This window comes from Ctenopharyngodon idella, chromosome 7 (assembly GCF_019924925.1).
Source record: "Ctenopharyngodon idella isolate HZGC_01 chromosome 7, HZGC01, whole genome shotgun sequence".
Classification (NCBI taxonomy): domain Eukaryota; kingdom Metazoa; phylum Chordata; class Actinopteri; order Cypriniformes; family Xenocyprididae; genus Ctenopharyngodon; species Ctenopharyngodon idella.
This window is the reverse complement of record NC_067226.1, coordinates 14586725-14609537: the sequence shown is the minus strand read 5'-3', so window position 1 is coordinate 14609537 and position 22813 is coordinate 14586725. Positions and strand designations below refer to the sequence as shown.

The 22813-nt window shown below is 36.5% G+C and overlaps 2 protein-coding genes across 6 annotated transcripts in view; one reads left to right on the top strand and one right to left on the bottom strand.

The window, feature by feature from the left end:
* phkb (phosphorylase kinase, beta) overlaps nucleotides 1–12820 on the bottom strand; it is an 80517-nt gene extending 67697 nt beyond the window's left edge. The window contains exons 1-4 of one of the 4 annotated variants that reach the window (XM_051898480.1): nucleotides 12704–12820; nucleotides 11523–11619; nucleotides 10239–10325; nucleotides 4545–4683 (exon numbers count right to left, since the gene is read on the bottom strand). In XM_051898480.1, the coding sequence (XP_051754440.1) occupies nucleotides 4545–4683; nucleotides 10239–10325; nucleotides 11523–11577 (281 nt within the window). In that variant the 5' untranslated portion in view covers nucleotides 11578–11619; nucleotides 12704–12820. Of the gene's footprint in view, nucleotides 1–4544; nucleotides 4684–10238; nucleotides 10326–11522; nucleotides 11620–12661; nucleotides 12681–12703 lie in introns of those variants that run through there. The other 3 variants (XM_051898481.1, XM_051898479.1, XM_051898477.1) reach the window with 3 other exon arrangements.
* A 10-nt stretch (nucleotides 12821–12830) lies between these two features.
* The window catches only part of itfg1 (integrin alpha FG-GAP repeat containing 1), a 138619-nt gene continuing 128636 nt past the window's right edge, over nucleotides 12831–22813 (top strand). The window contains exons 1-6 of one of the 2 annotated variants that reach the window (XM_051898482.1): nucleotides 12831–13082; nucleotides 13363–13447; nucleotides 14159–14292; nucleotides 14452–14509; nucleotides 15550–15624; nucleotides 15741–15835. In XM_051898482.1, the coding sequence (XP_051754442.1) occupies nucleotides 12884–13082; nucleotides 13363–13447; nucleotides 14159–14292; nucleotides 14452–14509; nucleotides 15550–15624; nucleotides 15741–15835 (646 nt within the window). In that variant the 5' untranslated portion in view covers nucleotides 12831–12883. The remainder of the gene's footprint in view (nucleotides 13083–13362; nucleotides 13448–14158; nucleotides 14293–14451; nucleotides 14510–15549; nucleotides 15625–15740; nucleotides 15836–22813) is intronic. The other variant, XM_051898483.1, reaches the window with a different exon arrangement.

Here is a 22813-nt window from a genome sequence, read left to right as displayed (position 1 = left end):
TCTCTCTCAAATCGATTCTGAGCTTAGTTTTCAACAGTAGATGGCACTGTCTGCTTTAGAAACAGCTGTACTCTGCTTCCAATTCCTTACACAAACCACTTGAACCTTCTATAAAATAATCATTCATAAAGTTTGAAATGGTTAAAGTGAATTACAAGGGTGTTTGCAGTGGGCTGTTTACATTATTCTTGCGTCATAAAAGCATTCTGAGGTGCAAATACATTCTCAGACTCAGCTGAACGCACAAGCGTTCTTCTTCGTGAGCATTTGAGCATGCGGTTAAAAAAATTGCGCCATCTGCTGTTAAAAACTAAGCTCAGAATCGATTTGCGATGTATTTGGAAAAGCCCTAGTGTATAGGCAGATAAATGTATGGGCTCTTTTAGATAATTTGATCTAATCGACGAAAAAAGCTCACTCAATTTACATATGAACGCGCACGGAGACAACAGAAAAACACACGGAGAGCAGCAGCTTTAGTTTCTGCTCCGACAGCCCCAAGACCACACTGAACGTGGTGAGTGCACATTAGAAATCGATGCATGGTACGTTTTTTGTCTTCAAACCAAACTTAGGTCTTTAGCCAATAAAGTTTAAATCTGGTAATGTTTACGCGTCAGTAGGCGGAAAGTAGGTGGCCACATGAGCGCATTCGATTACATGAGTGTCTACACTACGAAAGCAATTCAGTCACCCGGTCAGATGCGTTTTCAACTACTTCTAGAAGTGGTCGAAAGTGGACAAGCTCAAAACGTTTTAGACCCTGTTTACACCTGTATTTAGCATCGTCCACTTCGGATTGACGAAAATGCTTCCTAATAGCAGGTGTGTGCAATTCTGCATGTTTGCTACCAATTCAGGAATTGAGCTGGAATTTAAAAGGCATTCTCAATTCAATTGTTAATTATTATGAATGGCAAACAACCATGGCTGTCAAAGATAGATTAAATGCCCAAATTAGGAAAATAAGCCTACAAAACAATAACCAAGCGTTTAGTTGTCCCAGCTAGTGACGGTTCAATTATTACATAGGGAAAACAATACAAAACCAATCAGACACTGTCTGGAAAAGGTCATGCATCAAAACCTGCCACATGAACAAAAAGGACTTTTATTGTGTTTTTATGAAGCTTTTTTTGTCCCTGTCACAATATGCTTTCTTCAAAGTATCGTATTTTTTTGTTCAAAAGAAAAAAAGTCATAGAGGTTTGGAATGACATGAGGCTGAATAAATGATGACAGATCTTAATCTTATTTTGGGGGGAAATATGCCTTTAAATGAATGAAGGAAAGACATAACACAAGGAAATACTGCAAGTAAACCTCTTGTGAGAAAGTTCATTTTTAGGAAGGAAAATGATTCAGAACACAAATCCAAATCACTGTAGCTAAATGCAAAAAGTGCAAAAGATTTTCCACAACAGCCCAGTTAAAGAATGAGCAGGGTGGTGTTTGGTCAGAGTGTCTTGGATTCAAAGTGACTTTGGACAATCCCCCAAGTGGAACCTAGGGTTTAGCTCCAATATCTTGTTCAAGGCCAAAAAGGTGATGGTTCATGAATTCCCCCTTGCAGAGTTTGAACCTATAACCTTTAAGCTATCCAGTATCCAGTACATCCCTGGACATTAAGTTCAATCTAATTCTGTCTTAACTTAGCTTTGGAAACTGCAGTGTAGAAGCAGTAGTCCACTAATCTGAGCACTGGAACAAATGTATCTGGATCAATGGGCCAACTTGGCCTTACCTCAATGTGATTAAAGCTGCCACTGATACAAATTTATCAAATGTAAGGAGTGCACATTTAAAAGATTTATTCATGTTTTTGAAAGAAGTCTCTTATACTGACCAAGGCTGCATTTATTTGATGAAAAACACAGTAAAACAGTAATATTGTGATACATTACAATTTAAAATAACTGTTTTATATTTTCATATATTATAAAATATAATTTATTCCTGTGATGGCAAAGCTGATTTTTCGTTCTAATATGCTGATTTGCTGCTCAAGAAATATTTAATGTTATTATTACCAGTGTTGAAAGCAGTTGTGCTGCATAATATATATTTGTGGAAACTGTAATACATTTTTCAGGATCCTTTGATAACAAAAGCAAAAAAAAAAGAAGCATTTTTTGAAATAGAAATCTTTTGTAACATTACAAATGTCTTCGCTGTCACTTTTGTTCAATGTTGAATAAAAGTATGATTTTCTTTAATAAAAATTTCTCTGACCACAAATTTTTGAATGTTAGTGTAAGTAAATGGCATATTTTATTTTTTTTCTTTTGATAATGACACATTCATTTTTACTGTTTCAGTCAGAGAGGCCTGTTCCACCACAATACTGCTTATTCAGGCCAAATCATAGCCATAAGGCCTGTTCACACCAAGAGTGAATCAACAAACCAGTATGACAAAATTTTTGTGCAAAATAGAACCCATATGACAATACAGATTGTCTTGCTCACTAAAATAGCTCACTAACAGATATTCTTGAAGATGTTGTAAAACAGCTTGTTTAGCCTATTATCCTTGGCTGTTAAACTCATCTTTGTTTGCTCAGATGCCACAGATGGTATATATGCCACTGCATATGAGGCTGCTGTTGAAGTGTTGCTTACCACAAGGCACTTATCTGTAATGTTTTGTCTTTTGTTTTTTAAATAAACTAATTCCTTCTTAATTCTGAATAATCTCCACCTATATATGGCACTACATGTATCATGCACTACATATATGTCACACTTGTGCATGTACGTATATACAGGTGCTGGTCATATAATTAGAATATCGTGAAAAAGTTCATTTTTTTATTGTAAATTATTTTAAAAAATGAAACTTTCATATATTCTAGATTCCCTACATGTAAAGTAAAACATTTCAAAAGTTTTTTTTTTTTAATTTGTTGATTAGAGCGTACAGCTCATGAAAGTCCAAAATCCAGTATCTCAAAATATTAGAATATTTACATTTGAGTTTCATTAAATGACCATCCCTACAGTATAAATTCCGGGTATCTTTTGTTCTTTGAAACCACACTAATGGGGAAGACTGCTGACTTGGCAATGGTCCAGGAGACAATCATTGACACCCTCCACAAAGAGAGTAGGTCACAGAAGGTCATTACTGAATGGGGTGGCTGTTTACAGAGTGTATATCAAAGCATATTAAATGCAAAGTTGACTGGAAGGAAGAAATTGGGTAGGCAAAGGTGCACAAGCAACAGGGATGACCGCAAGCTTGAGAATACTGTCAAGTAAAGCCAATTCAAACACTTGGGAGAGCTTCACAATGAGTAGAATGAAGCCGGAGTCAGCGCATCAAGAGTCACCACACTCAGACATCTTCAGGAAAAGGACTACTAAGCCACTTCTGAACCAGAGACAATGTCAGAAGCATCTTACCTGGGCTAAGGAGAAAAAGAACTGGACAGTGAACAGTGGTCGAAAGTCCTCTTTTCAGATAAAAGTAAATTTTGCATTTCATGTTGAAATCATGGTCCCAGAGTCTGAAGGAAGACTGGAGAGGCACAGAATCCAAGCTGCTTGAAGTCTAGTGTGAAGTTTCTGAAGTCAATAATGATTTGGGGGGGCCGTGACGTCTGCTGGTGTTGGTCCATTGTGTTTTATCAAGTGCAAAGTCAATGCAGCCATCTTCCAGGAGATTTTGGAGCACTTTATGCTTCCATCTGCTGACAAGCTTTATGGAGATGCTGATTTCCTTTTCCAGCAGGACTTTAGCACCTGCCCACAGTGCAAAAACCACTTCCAAGTGGTTTGCTGACCATGATATTACTGTGCTTTATTGGCCAGCCAATATGCCTGACCTGAATCTATGGGATATTTTCAAGAGAAAGATGAGAAACAGTCGATCCAACAATATACAGATGATCTGAAGGCTCAATAGTGCCTCAGCAGTGCCACAGGCTGATCACTTCCATGCCACACTTCACTGATGCTGTAATTTGTGCTACGAGCAAGTCATTTGCTGTAATATGTCCTGCCGATCAAGTATTGAGTGCACAAAAGAACATACTTTAAAGAACTTGAACTTTTCTGTTTTGCAAATCCATTTTTTGATTGATCTTAGGAAATATTCTAATATTTTGAAATACTGGATTTTGGACTTTCATGAGCTGTACGCTCTAATCATCAAAATTAAAAAAAAAAAACTTTTGAAATGTTTTACTTTACATGTAGGGAATCTAGAATATATGAAAGTTTCATTTTTAAAAATAATTTATAATAAAAAAATGAACTTTTTGATGATATTCTAATTATATGACCAGCACCTGTATATTTTATATAATAGCACTCTCAGCCATCACATATTAATAATGAATTTATAGATATTTGATTCATGATTGGCGAGTATGGCATGGTGGTAAATGAGAGCACTGGATAAGAGCCAGTCACTTCAACACATTCATTTCCATTTACCAAATTCCTGATCTCAAATTCCATAATTTAAAATCAGTGTGGATCAATGTGATCCCACATTTTACCAAAAGGTAATTCCACACACAGTACCAATCAGTATCTCACCTGTATGCCAATGCCAGTGCCCAGATACTGGCAGCGCAGTAGAGGGAGTCTCTGACTTTAGCCTCCTTACAGGTGGAACAGGTCTTCACTGGGAACAGACCAGTGGTAGGGCTCTGATAATTCAGAATGGTGTTCTTCACTAGAAAAAAATGAGAGAAGGACACAGAGAAAAACAGATTTAGAGCCCTATTTTAATGATCTAAGCGCATGGTCTAAAGAGTGTCCACTTAGGGCGTGTCCGAATCCACTTTTGCTAGTTTAACAACGGGAAAAATGGTTGGTGCGTCCGGCGCATGATCTAAAAGGGTTTTCCCTGTTCTCTTAATGAGTAATGAGTGTGTTTTGGGCGTAACGTGCAATAAACCAATCAGAGTCTCATCTCCCATTCCCTTTAAAACCCAGTTGCGCTCACGCCATGGCGGATTCGCTATTTACATGGAGGAATTTGCAAGCAGAAAAACTGAATGCTTCTCTAGCGAGGAAATGAATTTGCTTCTGCAAGCAGACCATCTACAGGAAAAGCCGGATTCCACCAAAGCCTTATCTTTATACACACAATAATAATCTTTTACATTGTAATCCTTTTATTTTTAATATTTGGCATGTTTGTGTGCTGCTGCGCGTCCCTGTGTGTGTAATAAGCAGAATGTATGCGCGTTGTGCACCCACCTATAGGTGCATATTACTAACGCATATATATATATATATATATATTGCGCAATTGACTTTAGACCAGGTTTCAGTTGGTCAATGGCGCAGTCTATTTCAGTTGCCTCAAAATAGCAACGCGTCTGAACACATCTTGTTTTCAGCCCATTTGTGCGGCATGGGCGCACAAATGGCCGCAAATGCATTTGCTATTTAAACAACGTGGCGCAGGACATGAAAATGATAACTGCGTCTGGCTGGAACTAGCTAAAAACACTTGCGTCGCGCCTGGCGCCGCATTGCGCCAGGTGTATAATAAGGCCCATAGTCTTATGGTGTTACTATCAACAGCAGGTGCCACCACAAATACCTTCCAAGCCTGTTCATGCATCTTTGATGAACACCTTTTCACACCTGTTATCTCTGTTTTCTGACATAAAATATCACTGCATGTATAATTAATCAAGCTAATTAAATATTATTGCATTTTACTCATCAATGTTATGAGGAAAAAAAAATAGTACAAAAATGCAACACAGCTTTATCTATCACTGTACCCAACTGTTAAACTTGCTCTCTCTCTCTCTCCACTGTGATTTCTCTTTACTAATGTATAATCAGGCTGAATAGGGCACTTCATTTTTCATCAGCACATTACGGCAGCACAAATGAAGGGGACATTCATTCCGAGCCATCATTTGTTATGTAGTGTTTGGGTCAATTCAAAAAGACAGTGCCAGCAGGGCTGGGGGATAAGGAGACACTGGGGGGAATTAGTCAGAATATTAATATACTCTTCAGAGAGACTGAAGCCAGGATTACTCTGACTCGCATCGGAAAAGATTCCGGCATTCCATACAAGGCGATAAATGAGTCTTTATCTGATTAGGTCTTATACTGTAAGTGCGGTTGATGCCGGCAGGACTGAACGGAAGAATGCGGTTAGTCTTCCATTACGTTTCAGGAAGGATAGGGTCAGAGATCAATTTATCCAGAGAAACCTGCCACACAGCCTGCTATTACTCGCCATTTGCTCCTTTAAAACCTTAAATTACTAAATCAAGAAAATCTCATTTGCAGTCATTTCACAGTCGCCGTGGCACGTGGAGGTATCACCTGCGCATTGAGTGACTTCTTTTGAGAAGGGGAAAAAAGGCAAATGACATATTATTCACACTTTGTATCTTTGGCGTGAGGGATGGAATGCATCATAGCACTCTAGATGCAAATGCTTTGAAGACTGCATCTCTCTCTTATCATCTATCAGCATAATACACCACTAAATCAACCCCTAACACTGCACACAAACAGTCTGTTTCCACAAGGAAGCCATTTTTATGCACTAAGAAGAAAGGGAGGGGGTCCATCACAGAGAGTGGAAGAAGACCGAGAAAATGGGTGGAGACTGATTCACACAGACAGAGAGAGACAGAGGGAGAAGACAAAGAAAGAAAGAGAAGGAGAGACTCTTTTGCCCATTAAAAGTTAAAGCTTGTTTTCTTCAACCTTAATCTTGTGGAGGCAGAGGAAAGATAGCAGAACTGCATTCACAACAAACAGGCCAGAGAGGCGAAGAAGAGGAAATGAGAAGCATTGAAGCATGATGTCATTACCACATAAATAGGAAAACCCAGAGAAAGAGTGAGAAAGACAGAAAATAAGAGAGACCAGAGATAATAATCGCAATAAGGTTCTGAATAACATTCCATGCATGTTGCATATGTGGTGCATTCATATATAGTATATACGACAATCATTGTTAGCTGAGATGTATTTCAGCTCTGCCAAAACTATTACTATCTGAATTACAAAACTTGCCACATTTATCATTGTAGGATTCGTCTTATAGGGAATGACATGGGGATTCACTTTCAAAACGGGATTACCCAGCGCTAACGCTGTACGTTTGTCTGCTTTAACCATGACTCAAAAGGATCATTGAAATGAGAAGCATCCTCTCTGTCACTCTTTACTCTTTGTTCTCTCTCACTTTCTCCCTCTCTCACCCTGCAGTGCTCTCATCTCACTGTTGTCTGTCTGGGGATTTTAAATGAGCTTTAGGAACACGCTGAAGTCTGGATGGAGGAAAGAGATTGAAAACATAGAATTCGTACATGCAGTGTTCAAGAAGAGGATGAAACAAGTTCATTGAGCACTCGACTAATGAGCTGAGGAGTTGAATCAGGTGTGCTACACAAAGACACAAAAGGTGTTCTTAAAATGTTCAAATACACCACAGTATTTCAAACCAAGCAGCTGAAGTCTGTGTATTGAAACATAAGTTCAGTCTTTGATGTTTAGCTCCATTGTCCAAATTCCTGGTACGTAGAGAAAAGCAACACTTCTTGTGGCTGCTGGCATTATTTGGCATGAATATGGAGAGCTAAATGGGGCACAAATCTGGAGAGCTCATATACTCTTGTGTTCGGTCTTTTAGTCTTGTTGTTCAGCAAAAATATATTTAAAACAAGACACATTTCCTTGAGAAGCAAAATGATATAGGACAATTTAATCATGCATAACAGTAAAAATTTCGGTCTGCCTGCCACTAACAATAACGTTTTCACCTGCCGGAATGACCAGTCATTATGAGGCCTTAAAGGGTTAGTTGACCCAAAAATGAAAATTCTGTCATTAATTACTTACCCTCATGTCGTTCTATACCCGTAAGACCTTCATCCATCTTCAGAACACAAATTATTTTTTTATAAAATCTGATGGCTCAGTGAAGCCTCCATTGCCAGCAAGATAATTAACACTTTCAGATGCCCAGAAAGGTACTAAAAGCATATTTAAAACAGTTCATGTGACTACAGTGGTTCAACCTTAATATTACAAAGCGACAAGGATACTTTTTGTGTGCCAAAAAAACAAAATAACAACTTTTCAATAATATCTAGTGATGGCCGATTTTTTTAAACACTGCTTCATGAAGCTTCGAAGCATTACGAATCTTTTGTTTCGAATCAGCGGTTTGGATTGCGTATCAAACTGCCAAAGTCACGTGAACTATTGAAATTTCGAAACACTTATGACGTAACAAAGCCTCGTTTACTGAAATCACGTGACTTTGCCGCTCCCAACCACTGATTTGAAACAAAAGATTCTCAAAGCTTCGAAGCAGTGTTTTGAAATCGGCCATCACTAGATGAAAAGTTGTTATTTTGGGGTTTTTTTTTGGAGCACAAAAAGTATTGTCATGGCTTCATAACATTAAGGTTAGACCACTGTAGTCACATGAAGTGTTTTAAATATGTTTTTAGCACCTTTCTGGGCACTGAAAATGTTAATTGTTTTGCTGGCAATAGAGGCCTCACTGAGCCATCAGATTTCATCAAAAAATATCTTAATTTGTGTTCTGAAGATGAACGAAGGTCTTACGGGTGTAGAACGACATGAGGGTGAGTAATTAATGACATTATTTTCATTTTTGGGTGAACTAACCCTTTAGTTTGTGCAAGAGTGAATTAAAGGGATAGTTCACTAAAAAATGAAAATTTGATGTTTAACTGCTTACCCCCAGTGCATCCAAGATGTAGGTGACTTTGTTTCTTCAGTAGAACACAAATGATGATTTTTAACTCCAAATGTTGCAGTCTGTCAGTCGTATAATGCTTGTCAATGGGAACTCCATCTATAAGAGTCAAAAAAACATGCACAGACAAATCCAAATTAAACCCTGCGGCTCGTGACTACACATTGATGTCCTAAGACACGAAACGATCGGTTTGTGCGAGAAACCGAACAGTATTTATATCATTTTTTACCTCTAAAACACCACTATGTCCAACTGCCTTGCGCATCCGGTTGGTGAGGTCTGAACGAGCTCTGACAATGGAAGTGAACGCTCGCACTCATTGAAGTATAAGACATCACTTCCGTCATCAGAACACGTTTTTAGACCTCACCAACCGGATGCACAAGGCAGTTGGACATAGTGGTGTTTTAGAGGTGAAAAATGATATAAATACTGTTTCTTGCACAAACCGATCGTTTCATGTCTTAGGACATCAATGTGTCGCCGTGAGCCGCAGGGTTTAATTTGGATTTGTCTGTGCATGTTTTTTTTACTCTTATAGATGGAGTTACCATTGCCATGCATTATACGACTGACAGACCGCAACGGTTGGAGTTAAAAATCATCATTTGTGTTCTACTGAAGAAACAAAGTCACCTACATCTTGGATGCCCTGGGGGGTAAGCAGATAAACATCAAATTTTCATTTTTGGGTGAACTATCCCTTTAAGACTTTTTAATACCTTTTTAAGACACACAGAAACCCTGCAAATAAGACATACACTCAAACTAATCTAAATGACCTCAAAAAGCATTAACAAGAGACTAATTTTTCTGAAAATAAAAAAGAAACCAAAGAAATGGACAAATCAATGAAGAAAACTCTTTTAATATAACATATGCCCTTCATCTTACGAAGCAGTATTTATTGTCATGGTGAAAACTAAAATGGAAAGCAAGATTAGGTGAGAAGAGAGAGAGATAGAGGGTGGGCAGGAAAAGAGATGAGTATTGATTAAGAGCAAAATGCACAGAGGAGCACAGCGATGAGAAACCAGACTAGCTCAAAATGAATCTTTTTAGTGCTTGGACTTAAGTCATTTGCTGGGTATTATAATTAAATGTAATGGTTTGGAGACTTTTTGAATACTCTAATTAAATTAGGAAACATCTTGCCATAATTAAATTATTTTCATGTTATAAATATGAGTAAACATCGGTGCACTTAATACACAGATCAACTATATTGGGAAAAATTTGGAGTAACTTTGCAATTTGTGCAGCTTAACACCTTAAATGAGTTGCTTTATAAATGCGTACTCTTAATTAAAATAAAAAGAAAGGTGGTGGAGCTAGATGAAGCCGTGACACAACAGAATGAGGTTAAATGCATCATTAAAGACCATAATAGAGTGCTCAAGAAAGTTTCTCCTACAATCCTGAGCCCTACATACCATAAAATCTTCAGTTTGGCTTCTATTCTTAAGCATATATGAAAAACAAATTACATACAGGGCATACATTCTCACCTGCTCTATAGAAGCGGTCAAGTTTCTCCCAAAGGGGCTCATCATCCCGGTGCAGTATGGATAGCTTAAGGGGTTCATAGATGGAGCCTGATCACAGAAAGCAGACACTGATGTTAAGCAACACTTGAATCTGGATTGATCTAAAATATAGTGATGCTTATCTCATCTTTAGATGCAATTCAAGTATCCCTGGATGGAATGGATGAGCATACTTTACAGTCAGCATGGCTTCTTGATGGTGCTACTATAGACTACTGACCCGCTACAGGCCCACTTTGGGCTATTTAGTATGCTGAGGTTGAGCTGACTCACCAAAATCTAAATGTGCTTCATTTAGTCTCTGTAACCTAAATGGTTTTCTGTTCCATTTACAATGCTAAGAGCAGTGAAATGTAGATTTACCGGGGTGCAAAGGCAGCAAAGCATGCCAGAAAAACAATCAAAGCAAAATGCAAAAGACTAAAGCTATTGTTCTCCAGATGCATATATCAAATCGAACGTCACTGCAAACACACACAGCTTGATTGCAAAATTGAAGGCACTGGCACAAACTCTGTGAATAATGGAACCTGACACCAGTAAATTCAGTTTTTTTCTGCGAGGAGTGAAATTCAGGGGAACCCCATCAATTTGAGTACTATTTCAGACACATTTAACTTTGGAGCAATTTACATTTTAATAGAATCGACCCAGGGTCAATACCTCAGGTACTGAAAATTCACATTTCCTAGCAAATTAGCATAATTCCCATCAGCTTTTAAGTAGCAGGGACAAAGCCATCTCTTTTTAAGATAACTCCAACTAAGCAGTGCACATCCAATAGGCAAATGAAAGATACTCCTCATTTTAGTTTCACCACATTCATATAAGAGTAACTTGCCTCAAGAAGCATACGAACCCTCTGTTAACAGATTTGATCAGACATTGACAGAAAGATGAGAGGTACTGGACTGCATTGCTGATTTGATTAATCACAAAATTTTCCCCATGATATAACCAAAGTTTATTTATGCCTAACCCTTTTAAATTGGATGAAACATTAGATATGAAACACTAGAATTATTATTTTCTGCAATAAAAAAAGAAAAATAACAACAAAGAGTTTAATTTCTGAACCAATTCTGTTATGGGAATGTATTAGCTTTTATTTCGTTTCATGGCAAAATTAGACAGTTAATAGTATTCTATCCAGATACTTCACACTATATAAACTGAAATGGAAAGTTCTCATTTGAAAAGTAATGAACGGCTTTTCCATGGATCAATCGTTTTTCCCAAACTTACCAAATTTTCGGAGTTTGCGATGGACATTCGGAACCTCATTGGCAGTGTTGGCCATTTTTCATTAGGTGAACTCTATGCCAGTCCTCTATTAGTTAAACTACAACATTAGTATAATTCAGAGGGTTAGAGAGAAAAGACAAATTACATGGAATCACAGAGAAATTTTCCAAACTTCAGGCATGGTTACTGAATGGACATGCAACCAATCACATTATACACAACTGAAAGTGAGATGATTTGCTATTACTGATGTGAGAGGATGAGATGATAATTAAAATGTGCGGAATTGTTGATGACACTAAATAAACTACAATCCCAAGCCAACTTCTAAGATAATGACTAACAATTTGCGATCTGTATCCAATTGCTTGATTGTTTATATCAGCGCAAAATGTAAATTATCACACAGCGCTATATGCTATATAGCAAATCTTAACTGTTTGAATCTTTAAATCATTGCAAAATGTAAACTATATTTTCGCCCAACTCTAATCTCCTCAATGTGACTATAAGCAATGCAGATATTAATATATTATAATCATTAAGATCATGAATTTCTGTAAAGTTGTACAAAAAATTAACATGACTATTTTAAAGGAATAGTTCACGCAAGAAAAAAAAAACCATATGAATGAATTTGTGAAACACAAAAGTCACTGGTTACATTCATTGGATCTTTTCTCATACAGGTTTAGAATAACATTATGGTGAGTAATTTTCTTTTTTCTGTGTGCTATCCCTTCATGAAACAAAGAAAAATAGCAGAAAGAAACTATGTATAAGTTTATTTATTTATCTGTCTTACATAACCACAAGTGTATCCTGAAAACTGTCAAGGGCTACTTGAGTTTTAATGTCAGGCTGAAGCAGATGCTAACAAGCATTGAATTAAGAGGGTCAAAAAGCCTTTCAAAACCTTAGACATTCAGGGACTTAAGTCTTTTAAAGTACTACTCCTGAAAAATTCAAAGCCTGAAGCTCAGTGTGCAGCTAGGGTCTAAATATAGCCCTTGATCAGCGTACACTTCTCGCCTGACCTTTGGGCTCTGCTCTTTGCCACACAGACACGACAACTCATGTTAACGAGCGTCTGCAACACGGACAATAGATCAAAATGCAGCAAGAGTACAAATGCGCACTGTTTAAGCGTGCCCAATGCCATGCATCTCAAAAAGCCAAACCTGATCGCTTAGATCTGGCTTTGAACTCCAGCAGCTTCCAGCCGACATCCGCTAAGCTTGCCATGATGACAGCAAAATAAAAACATCACACTAACACTGCCGTTAAGGCACCCACACTGTCGCAAAGCTATATGTACTCCGCGGGTTGCCGTAGAACGACGTGCCGTGTTCCAGTTTGTGATGATCGAAGCTAACAGCAAAATGTTGTTGTCATGGGCTTGTTTTTTGTCGTTATCATTAAGTTTTATCGGACAACATGTCACGTTTGCATTGCAGGACGTTACTAGGGATTTATTTGCCTCGGAGAACTATGGTACAGTAGCGGCTTTCGGTGACTTCAACTCTGATAAACAGACTGACATTTTCATCATCAGGAAGCGTACGTACAGTTCTGCTAGCTGACGTTAAGATTAATAAGGTCTTAAAATCTCCCCCCTCCCCCCATCCCCATGTTTTATATAAGGTGATGCTTATTGTATATTATGTGTGAGCTTTGATAATATGTTTTGTGTATAACACACTATTGTCATGTAATGTGACAGGGGGGTGTGGCTGGATACTCCCTGTGTACTCAACTTTAATGTATTCTTAATTATCTGTGATATTGGTGTTAAACATCCTGATAATGTGTTATTTCATGATAATATTATTTCTTGCAGGATCTGAGCTGTTGATTTTCTTGGCTGATCTTAAAGCTCCTTATTTCAAACCTAAAGTCCATCTGACTAAAGAGGTTTTCCCAAGGTGAGAATATACATATTGATAGATATATTTTTAAGGCATCTAAATTATCAACATGATCAAAATGTTGCTAAAATCCTGTTGTACACAGTCTTCCTCATGCCTTCTGCTCTCTAACTTATAGTTCATGCTAATAAACAATAATAATAAAAATGTATTTTTGCTGTAAAATATTTACTGATTACTTTTAGCAAATGAAAGAATAACCTTTATATTGTCATTATAATATTTCAAGTGAATATTTACTGGACTAAAGCAACTCAAGTTTACTTGAGTATCCATACGTAATTTTTAAAAAAATAATGTAGCCTATGTATCAAATATGATATAACATGCTTTTTAGGAATGCTTATTTGTATTCTCTCAATCATCATTGTATTGCATTGCATTATATATTTTGCTGCCCACAGTTAAAACTACAGAGCTTTGATCACAAAACTAACCATTTAAATTTCATCTTATGAAGACATATTATTGGGAGATATACAGTGACGATTAATATTTATATGCATTTTATGTACGTATTCTGCTGTTATGAAAATCGAATCGATTTACATTACAAGCTATCGAAATGTAATCTTACATTTTGCATATTTGTGGTGAATAAAATGTATGTGATCTCAAGTGTGAGATCTATATTCTCACTATGTCCCACTATGCGTAGGATATAGACCAGGAGTGTGGTGTGTTCATTTGTTTGTTTGGCTCTCTCAGTGACTTCAGCATAAGCAGTGTGGTCCCGGGTGATTACGATGGAGACTCTCAGATGGATGTGCTTCTCACTGGCCACTCAAAGGGCCCTTCACAGACAATTGCCATCATCTTCTGGGGACATAACCAAACTTTGGGTAAAGTCTGAAAAGAATACATAAAGAATAAATGCTTTGTGAAAGTGTTTTTTTTATTATTATTATTTATTAAATATTTTTACCTAAATCAATGGTCTTAGAACTATACTACAGCAGTGATTTGCACAATTTTTGTAAATGTTATCTGTTCTCTTACAGACCAGAGTGAAAAGGTGGAGCTTAACAGGACTTTTGGTGATCAGCCCCTCGTCATGGAGTAAGTGATATATTTTTTTTATATATATATATATATATATATATATATATATATATATATATATATTCAACATCAATTCTTTTTGATACAGAGATATGAGGTACAGTACATGTGATTTTCTTTTCTCAAGTAAATGACATAATTATGTTTCTACTCCAATTTGTTTTTTGAAATACAGCCTAAACATTTAAACTGTGGCTGTAATAAAACTTGTTTTAATGATGGATTTATTCAAACATTAAATATTGAAGAACAGGTTAAAAAAATTATGAACATGCAATATAGTGCATATATTTAGCAAAATGCTCCTCTCTAGTCTTAATTTTTCTAGCTAACTTTAGAGTTATGGTCATTGAATAGCTTTTTTGATGTAGCATTACGTGACATGGTTTACAAGCTGTATTATTAACTTCTTTCCACGGTTGAAACACTGATTGAGCGATTACATTTCAGTAAGTTGTACTGTATCATTCAACATACTTTCTGATGTTCATTCATGTTCAGGTGCTAGTAAAGCTGAAGAGATTATCAGTTCTACAGTGACCTGTCATGCCACATTAAAATCACCAAAATGCTATTCACTGTTTGAAATTTGTAATAAAATTGGCAGAATTTGAAAGCTTAATTTCATAGCAAAAGAAACAAAGCACAAAGCTTATTGCGATTTATTGTATGAGAGGTGCACTACAAATAATGTTTTGTTAAGTTTTGTTCACGTATCAACAGCATAGACTAAAATATTGATTCTTGGGATTTAGGAATCTATATCAGTTTCATCAAAATGAGAATCAATTAAAGTTGAGAAATTGATATTTTCAACACAGCCCTAGTGGGAATATTATATATTAGATATTATTAAAACATATTATTATGTTTTCAACACTGTAAATCACTGATGAGTATTGTAATCGCTTTAAACACAGTCATTGTACCTTTCAGGCTTTGTAGTCCTCATCCTCTCAGTGTACAAATACAAGCTTCACTTGTAAAGTTTCTGCTTTTGCAGCGGTCTAATGCCACTTACTATTTTCCACATACAGCTTTAATGGGGACATGATTCCAGACATTTTTGGATCTGTTGGTGGTTCATCAGAGGTTTGCTATCTCAGGAACAGGTAAGATTCTTTCCCAAATGTGCATATTGGTGCAATATATTTTTTCTGCCTGTGTCACAAAAATAAATGTTGTTTTAAACATTTAAAAAAACATGCTGTTTTATTTTTTTTATCAGAGAACAGAAATGTGAGAAGGCTCTTGGATCTGATGTCAAAATGCGCATCCCTCATTCCAATGCTTTCATTGACCTTAACAAGGACTTCACTGCCGGTGAGTAATGCTACTGTGGTCTTTTGAAGTGTCAGAGAAAATTTTACAAGGTTCTGCTGCTCTGTGGGTTGGTTTAGAGAATTGCTACTTCTCTATTCTGTAGCTTTCAGTTAGCACTGCTGAAGATGCCATGCTAAAGCCCATTGCAGAGATACGGCCCAGAGTGCTGCTTAATTTATTTATGGATTAGGAATGCTAGGAATTCTTCTTTGATTATTAACACATCAGACAATTAGGCTTATTAGGAAATACGTGTTTCTAAAACTGCTTTTGTTGAAACAACTATTTAAGTCAGATTTTACATTTAATTTATCTAATGGTTATGTGTGTGCTTCATTGAAAGCAGTGCATTAATATAGAACAGTGATTAAACTGACTGGAACTACCTGTGCATTAAACAAGGAGTTTTCAAACCTGTCCTGGAGGACCCCCAGCCCTGCACATTTTGCATGTATCCCTTGTTTGACACACCCACTTCAGGTCTTGCAGTCTCTACTAATGAGCTCATAAGTAGAATCAGGTGTGTTAGATGAGGGAGACATACAAAATGTGCAGGGCTGGGGGTCATCCAGGACAGGTTTAAATACCCCTGCATTAAACGGTTTTAATGCACACCTTCCAGCCAATCAGAATCAAGTATTCAGACAGACCATGGTATCAGTAAGGGATAGACCATGACTAGCTGAGCATAAAAGGATTTTAATGCACGGCATGGAGGCTTAGAACCACCAGATGCAAAGCTAGCAGTGGATTATCCACTTTAAATCAGACACAGATAAATAGTAGTGCAGTAAGATTACATTTATTTAAAGGATTAGTTCACTTCAGAATTAAAATTTTCTAATAATTTACTCACCTCCATGTCATCCAAGATGTTATAGTCTTTCTTTCTTCAGTCAAAAAGAAATTATGGTTTTTGAGGAAAATATTCCAGGATTTTTTCCCATATAGTGGACTTCATCGGCTACCAACGGATTGAAGGCCCAAATTGCAGTTTCAGTGCAGCTTCAAAGGGCTCTACATGATCCAAGTCGAGGAATAAGGGTCTTATCTCGCGAAACGATCTGACATTTTCTAGAAAAATAAAATTTATATACTTTTTAACCACAAATGCTCGTCTTGCACTAGCTCTGCGATGCACCACCCATTAAGTAATCACGTTGGAAAGGTCACGCGTGATGTAGGTGTAAATACCGTGGTAAAAAATCCATCTCATTTTCAACTTCAAAATCTCATCCAACTTTAAAAACCTTTGTTTGTAAAGGGCGTTTGACTTAGTCCTTGCACGTTTGCTTTGTAAACACTCGCTCGGTACTTCCGCGTATGTCATGCGTGACCTTTTCAACGTGATTACGTAATGTGTGGCGCATTGCAGAGCTAGTGCAAGATGATCATTTGTGGTTAAAAAGTAGATAATTTTTATTTTTATTAGAAAATGACTGATCATTTCACTAGATAAGACACTTATTTCTCGTCTGGGATCGTGTAGCCCTTTGAAGCTGCACTGAAACTGCAGTTTGGACCTTCAGTCCGTTGGTAGCCGTTGAAGTCCGCTATATGGAGAAAAATCCTGGAATGTTTTCCTCAAAAACCATTTCTTTTCGACTGAAGAAAGAAAGACATAAACATCTTGGATGACATGGTTGTGAGTAAATTATCAGAACATTTACTCTACTCCAAAAAAGCTTATAAAAGGAGACCACATGTCCAAATAGACTCAAGTGCTTTTTCTTCCTAATAATAAGTTTTATTTATATAGCGCCTTTCCAGGGCTCAAGGACGCTTTACAATTATCAAGGAAGAGATAATACAAGTAGACAATGATGAAAACAATAATGGACAGGGAAGCATACAGAAGAATAGTCAAATACAGAAATACAAAACAGGACTTAAGAGACATAACATAACATTCAGAGAAATATTAGTAATAATGCAGAGCAATCAATTCATCAAATCAGAGGTATAACATTCAGAAAACAGGTGAGTTTTGAGTAATGATTTAAATTCAGAGATATTATTAACACAACAGAGTGAGCGGGGGAGAGAATTCCAGAGTTTGGGTGCGATAGTACTGAATGATATAGCAGCTATTTTGTCCATTGCCATGTGTTCTAATAGTAAATCTAACCAAAGTATTGTTGATTTAAGTTACTTTTGTTATAGTGCACCATTCCACTGCACTATCTTACCAACTTTTTATTTTTTATTTTTAAACCATGCACATAAAATCTCCATTACCTGACAGATATAACTGAAACCCACATTTTCTTAGCCATTGAAGGGGGGAAAGTCTGAAAGTCTTTGTCTCTACATTTTGCGGGTTCAGAACTTTATATTAGGCTCGTTTTTGCTATGGTCTCAAAAATTGGAATTGAGAATTGTGAAATTGCACTGGTATCTAAAATTTTGGTATCAGCCCCATTAAACAGCCCCACATATTCATGCAAATATAGGCCGAGATTTGATCAATATTCAACGTGACTGAGACCAACAGATATTCACATTTTCTACGCCACTGAACAGCTTAGTTTTACATTTATTCTTCATTCTGCAGAATGTCTTTGTCAGGCTTTTTCTCTCCCCTTGTAATCCTGTCATCAAGACGGGATGCTTCCTGAGTGTTGTTTTTCGTCTGGGAAATACTGGCCCATTTTTATAGCAGGTCTAGTGGGGAGTGTGTGTGATGTACTGCAACTCTCTCGGTATTTATGTTGTTTTGTGTGTTTTAACTTGAGCATGCTGTGAAAATTCATAATTCGTTTAAATGTGGCCATAAAATTAATACTTTTATTCAGCAAGGATGCATTAAGTTGATCAAAATGACAGTAAAAACATTTTAAAATATATGAAAATGTTAAAATAGAAAACAATAGAAATAGAATCGAAAATAGAAAAGTTAATAGAAAAAATATTAAGCTGCACAACTGTTTTAATAAGAAATGTTACTAAGAATGATTTCTGAAGGATCATGTGACACTGAAGACTCGAGTAATGACTGCTGAATATTCAGCTTTGCCATCACAGGAATAAATTTTAAAAATACATTAAAATAGAAAAAAATAAAATAAATTGTAAAACTATTTGACAGTTTTACTGTTTTACTGTATTTTGCTCAAATGCAGACTTAATGAGCATGTGAGATCCATTTCAAAAACATTAAAAACTCAACTCAAGCTTTTGAACTGTAATGTATTTTATTTTTGCACCTTGTAAAATATACGTAAGACAAGTTTACATAGAAAAGAGCAATTCATACATTATTTTATGATTCCTCCATTTTATGATCGTGGTAATTCAATTATGACTAATGTCAAGTTCGGAAAAATCAACTGCAGTCTGAACGTAGCCAAAATGTTACTAGTACAGTTGTTTTCTCACCTATATATTGTCGTTATTTGTCCTGCATGGTGAAAGGCTGTACTGTCTGTATAGTGACTCAGAATCATCATGACTAGTGAAGCCAGCAGAGTAGTGCATTTCAGCATTCTCTTTATTGCAAGGTGCTTCTGACTATCCTAAAGTCAGTTTCTTCTGAACCCATTTAAATCAAATGATCTCTCGAGCTATTTATTAAATCAAAGCCATTTCCAAGGGTTAAGACTTTCCTGTTAAGCTTGCCTGTCAGTCAAATAAAATTGACTATAATAATCCTGCTGCACTATGTGCTTCTTAAGGCTGAAAAATGATTTGAATGGCCTCTTGAAGAATCCTGTGAAAGTCTTGCTGTCCATTAGTGTATTCGAGGCTCAGAGTAGTCATGTGTCTGTCACATTGACCAAAAGGGACTTTAGCATCTCATCCCGGAAAGGGTAAAGAGGTCAAAAAGTAATTTACTAGCCAATAAGGACAAGCACAATTTATCCATACTAAAACAAAGCCCCTAAGCCACTATAGCACTTATCCTCCACCCTCTCGACGGAAGCCTGGCATCGCTGCCGCCCCCAAACCATCTGGAGGCTGTTCTGCTGCCACACGAACTGTCGTGCTGTTGGGTCTGATTGGCAGACAGGACCAAGAAAGCCTCTATGGACCTCAACAGCTTTGAGAAAATCACAGCAGATTAACAACAGCCCAAGAGGGAAAAAAGAGAACACCCACGTCAAAAATCATCCATTACTCTACAATTATGGCTGTCTGCTATGGCAAGAGTTGGTGTAAGGAAAAGGCCTCAGTGGGGGAGAATGGAGGCTCTCAGGAAGAGAGATCAGCTGGAACTGAAGGCTAAGCCACTGACTTCTGGCTTGTCTTGAGGTTTCCATTAGAGATGATTTGTTCTTTTTTCATTCATCAGAATGTAATCTAGATCTAGATGGTGGGTTCATTTACAATTTAATGATAACTTTGGGGTGGCAGGAAAAAAAAAAAAAAAACAATTCTAAATGCAAATAAGCATATAATTGTGCATAGTTAGGGTGGCGAATTAAATGTTTTTTTATCAGCTTTTAAATGGAATGAATAAATGTTCCTTTATATACTAGCATTCAAGAGTTTGGGATCTTGGAAAGATGTTTTTAAAGAAGTCTCTTAAGCTCATAGAGGGTGAATTTATTTTTCTATTTATATTTTAAAATGTAATTTATTCCTGTGATGGCAAAGCTGAATTTTCTTCAGCCATTATTAGTGTCACATGATTATTCAGAAATCATTCTAATATGCTGATTTGGTGCGCACAAAACATTTCTTATTATTATCGATGTTAAAAACTAGGGATGCACCGATACCATTTTTTAAGGACCGAGTACAAGTACCGATACTTTTTTTTCTAGTACTCGCTGATACCAATACCAATGCCTATACATTTATTAATTTCTCTCTCTCTCTCTCTCTCTCTCTCTCTCTTTTTTTTTTTTTTTTGGTGATGTTGCAGTTTTCCAAGCACAACACAGTGAGACTAATGAGTGTAGGACAGCTTCTTTATTATTATTACTCTAATGAAAAAAGTAATATTTATGTGCTTGTCACAAACTTAAAGAACAAAAATTTCACAGTGTCCAATAACCTTTAAAGGGCATAATTAACAATATATAATTGTAATATAAAAAGAATGTTATATAAAAAGAAATTTACAAACAAATTACAAACAATACAACAAAGAGAGAGCATACGCGAGAGAGCGCTTCTGGTCTGTGTCATTCAGCGTGATTCCGCCTATCCCGCCCTCACTATTCGATAACGAATTGTGATTGAAAACATGCAGTTCGCAATGTGTGTGTTGTCATCATTAATTTTGAAGTATTTCCACACCTCTGAGGCTGACATTGTTTCTGCTGCTGCCGCCGGTGTCTCTGTGCACGGAAAATTCTGTCAGTTACGTCACGTGAGATATCGGTCTTTGGTATCGGGGGTATTTTTACGAGTACGAGTATGAGTACAAGTACACAAGCTTGGTATTGGGCAAATGTTTTCAATAAGGATGCACCGATACCGATACTAGTATCGCTATCGGTGCATCCTTATTGAAAACATTTGTGCTTCCTAATTTTTTTTTTTTTTTTTTGTGGAAACCATGATACATTTTTTTTTTTTTTTTAGGATACTTTGATAAATATAAAGTTCAAAAGAGAAAACAATTTTGTAACATTTTTTCAGAATCAGAATCAGAAAGAGCTTTATTGCCAGGTATGTTTACACATACTAGGAATTTGTTTTAGTGGCAGAAGCTCCACAGTGCAACAGAGTAGCAGTGACAAGACAAGACACAGATAACATAAGAATAGAAGAATAATATACAAATATACAAGATAGAAAAAGTGCAAAAAACAATATATAATATAGACAATGTATTTAATGTATTTATTTTCCTTTTTGATCAATTTACTTGCTGAATAAAAGTATTTCTATTAATTTCTAATTTTCTAATTTCTTTAAAAAAATAAGTACATTTACTTTCAAATGGTAGTTTTATTGTTTTATCGTTGACAAAAACTGTCCAATGAAACTCTGCAGTGTTGCTTCTCAAATTTAAGTCAGTGAACTAATTTCATGTTTATATTCATCTTAATTTACATTAAAATATTCATCATCATCTTTCATGTTCAATAATTGCTAATTACTTTGCCTATGCATTTCATGGTAATATTATTACATTAATCAGTATTTAATTTTAAGGACATTTTTGTTTACTTAAATTGTTCATTGGAACATGCTTGATCTGGATCCAGAAGTAAAAGAACCTGAGAACCACTCATCTAGACAGCTGGCCTGTTCCTTTTTATCTTTTCTGATATTTTTTTGCTTCCTTTCGTCAAAAAGCTTGTCATGTGGAAGTACAAACCTGATTCCAAAAAAGTTGGGACACTGTACAAATTGTGAATAAAAAAGGAATGCAATGATGTGGAAGTTTCAGATTTCAATATTTTATTCAGAATACAACATAGATGACATATCAAATGTTTAAACTGAGAAAATGTATCATTTTAAGGGAAAAATAAGTTGATTTTAAATTTCATGGCATCAACACATCTCAAAAAAGTTGGGACAAGGCCATGTTTACCACTGTGTGGTATCCCCTCCTCTTTTTATAACAGTCTGCAAACGTCTGGGGACTGAGGAGAGAAGTTGCTCAAGTTTAGGAATAGGAATGTTGTCCCATTCTTGTCTAATACAGGCTTCTAGGTGCTCAACTGTCTTAGGTCTTCTTTGTCGCATCTTCCTCTTTATGATGCGCCAAATGTTTTCTATGGGTGAAAGATCTGTACTGCAGGCTGGCCATTTCAGTACCCGGATCCTTCTTCTACGCAGCTGCAGTTGTAATTGATGCAGTATGTGGTCTGGCATTGTCATGTTGGAAAATGCAAGGTCTTCCCTGAAAGAGACGAGTCCATTTTAAAGTCCATTTTAAAGTCCATTTTAAATGAGCCTTGGCCCAGAGAAAACGCCTGCGCTTCTGGATCGTGTTTAGATATGGCTTCTTTTTTGACCTATAGAGTTTTAGCCGGCAACGGCGAATGGCACGGTGGATTGTGTTCGCCGACAATG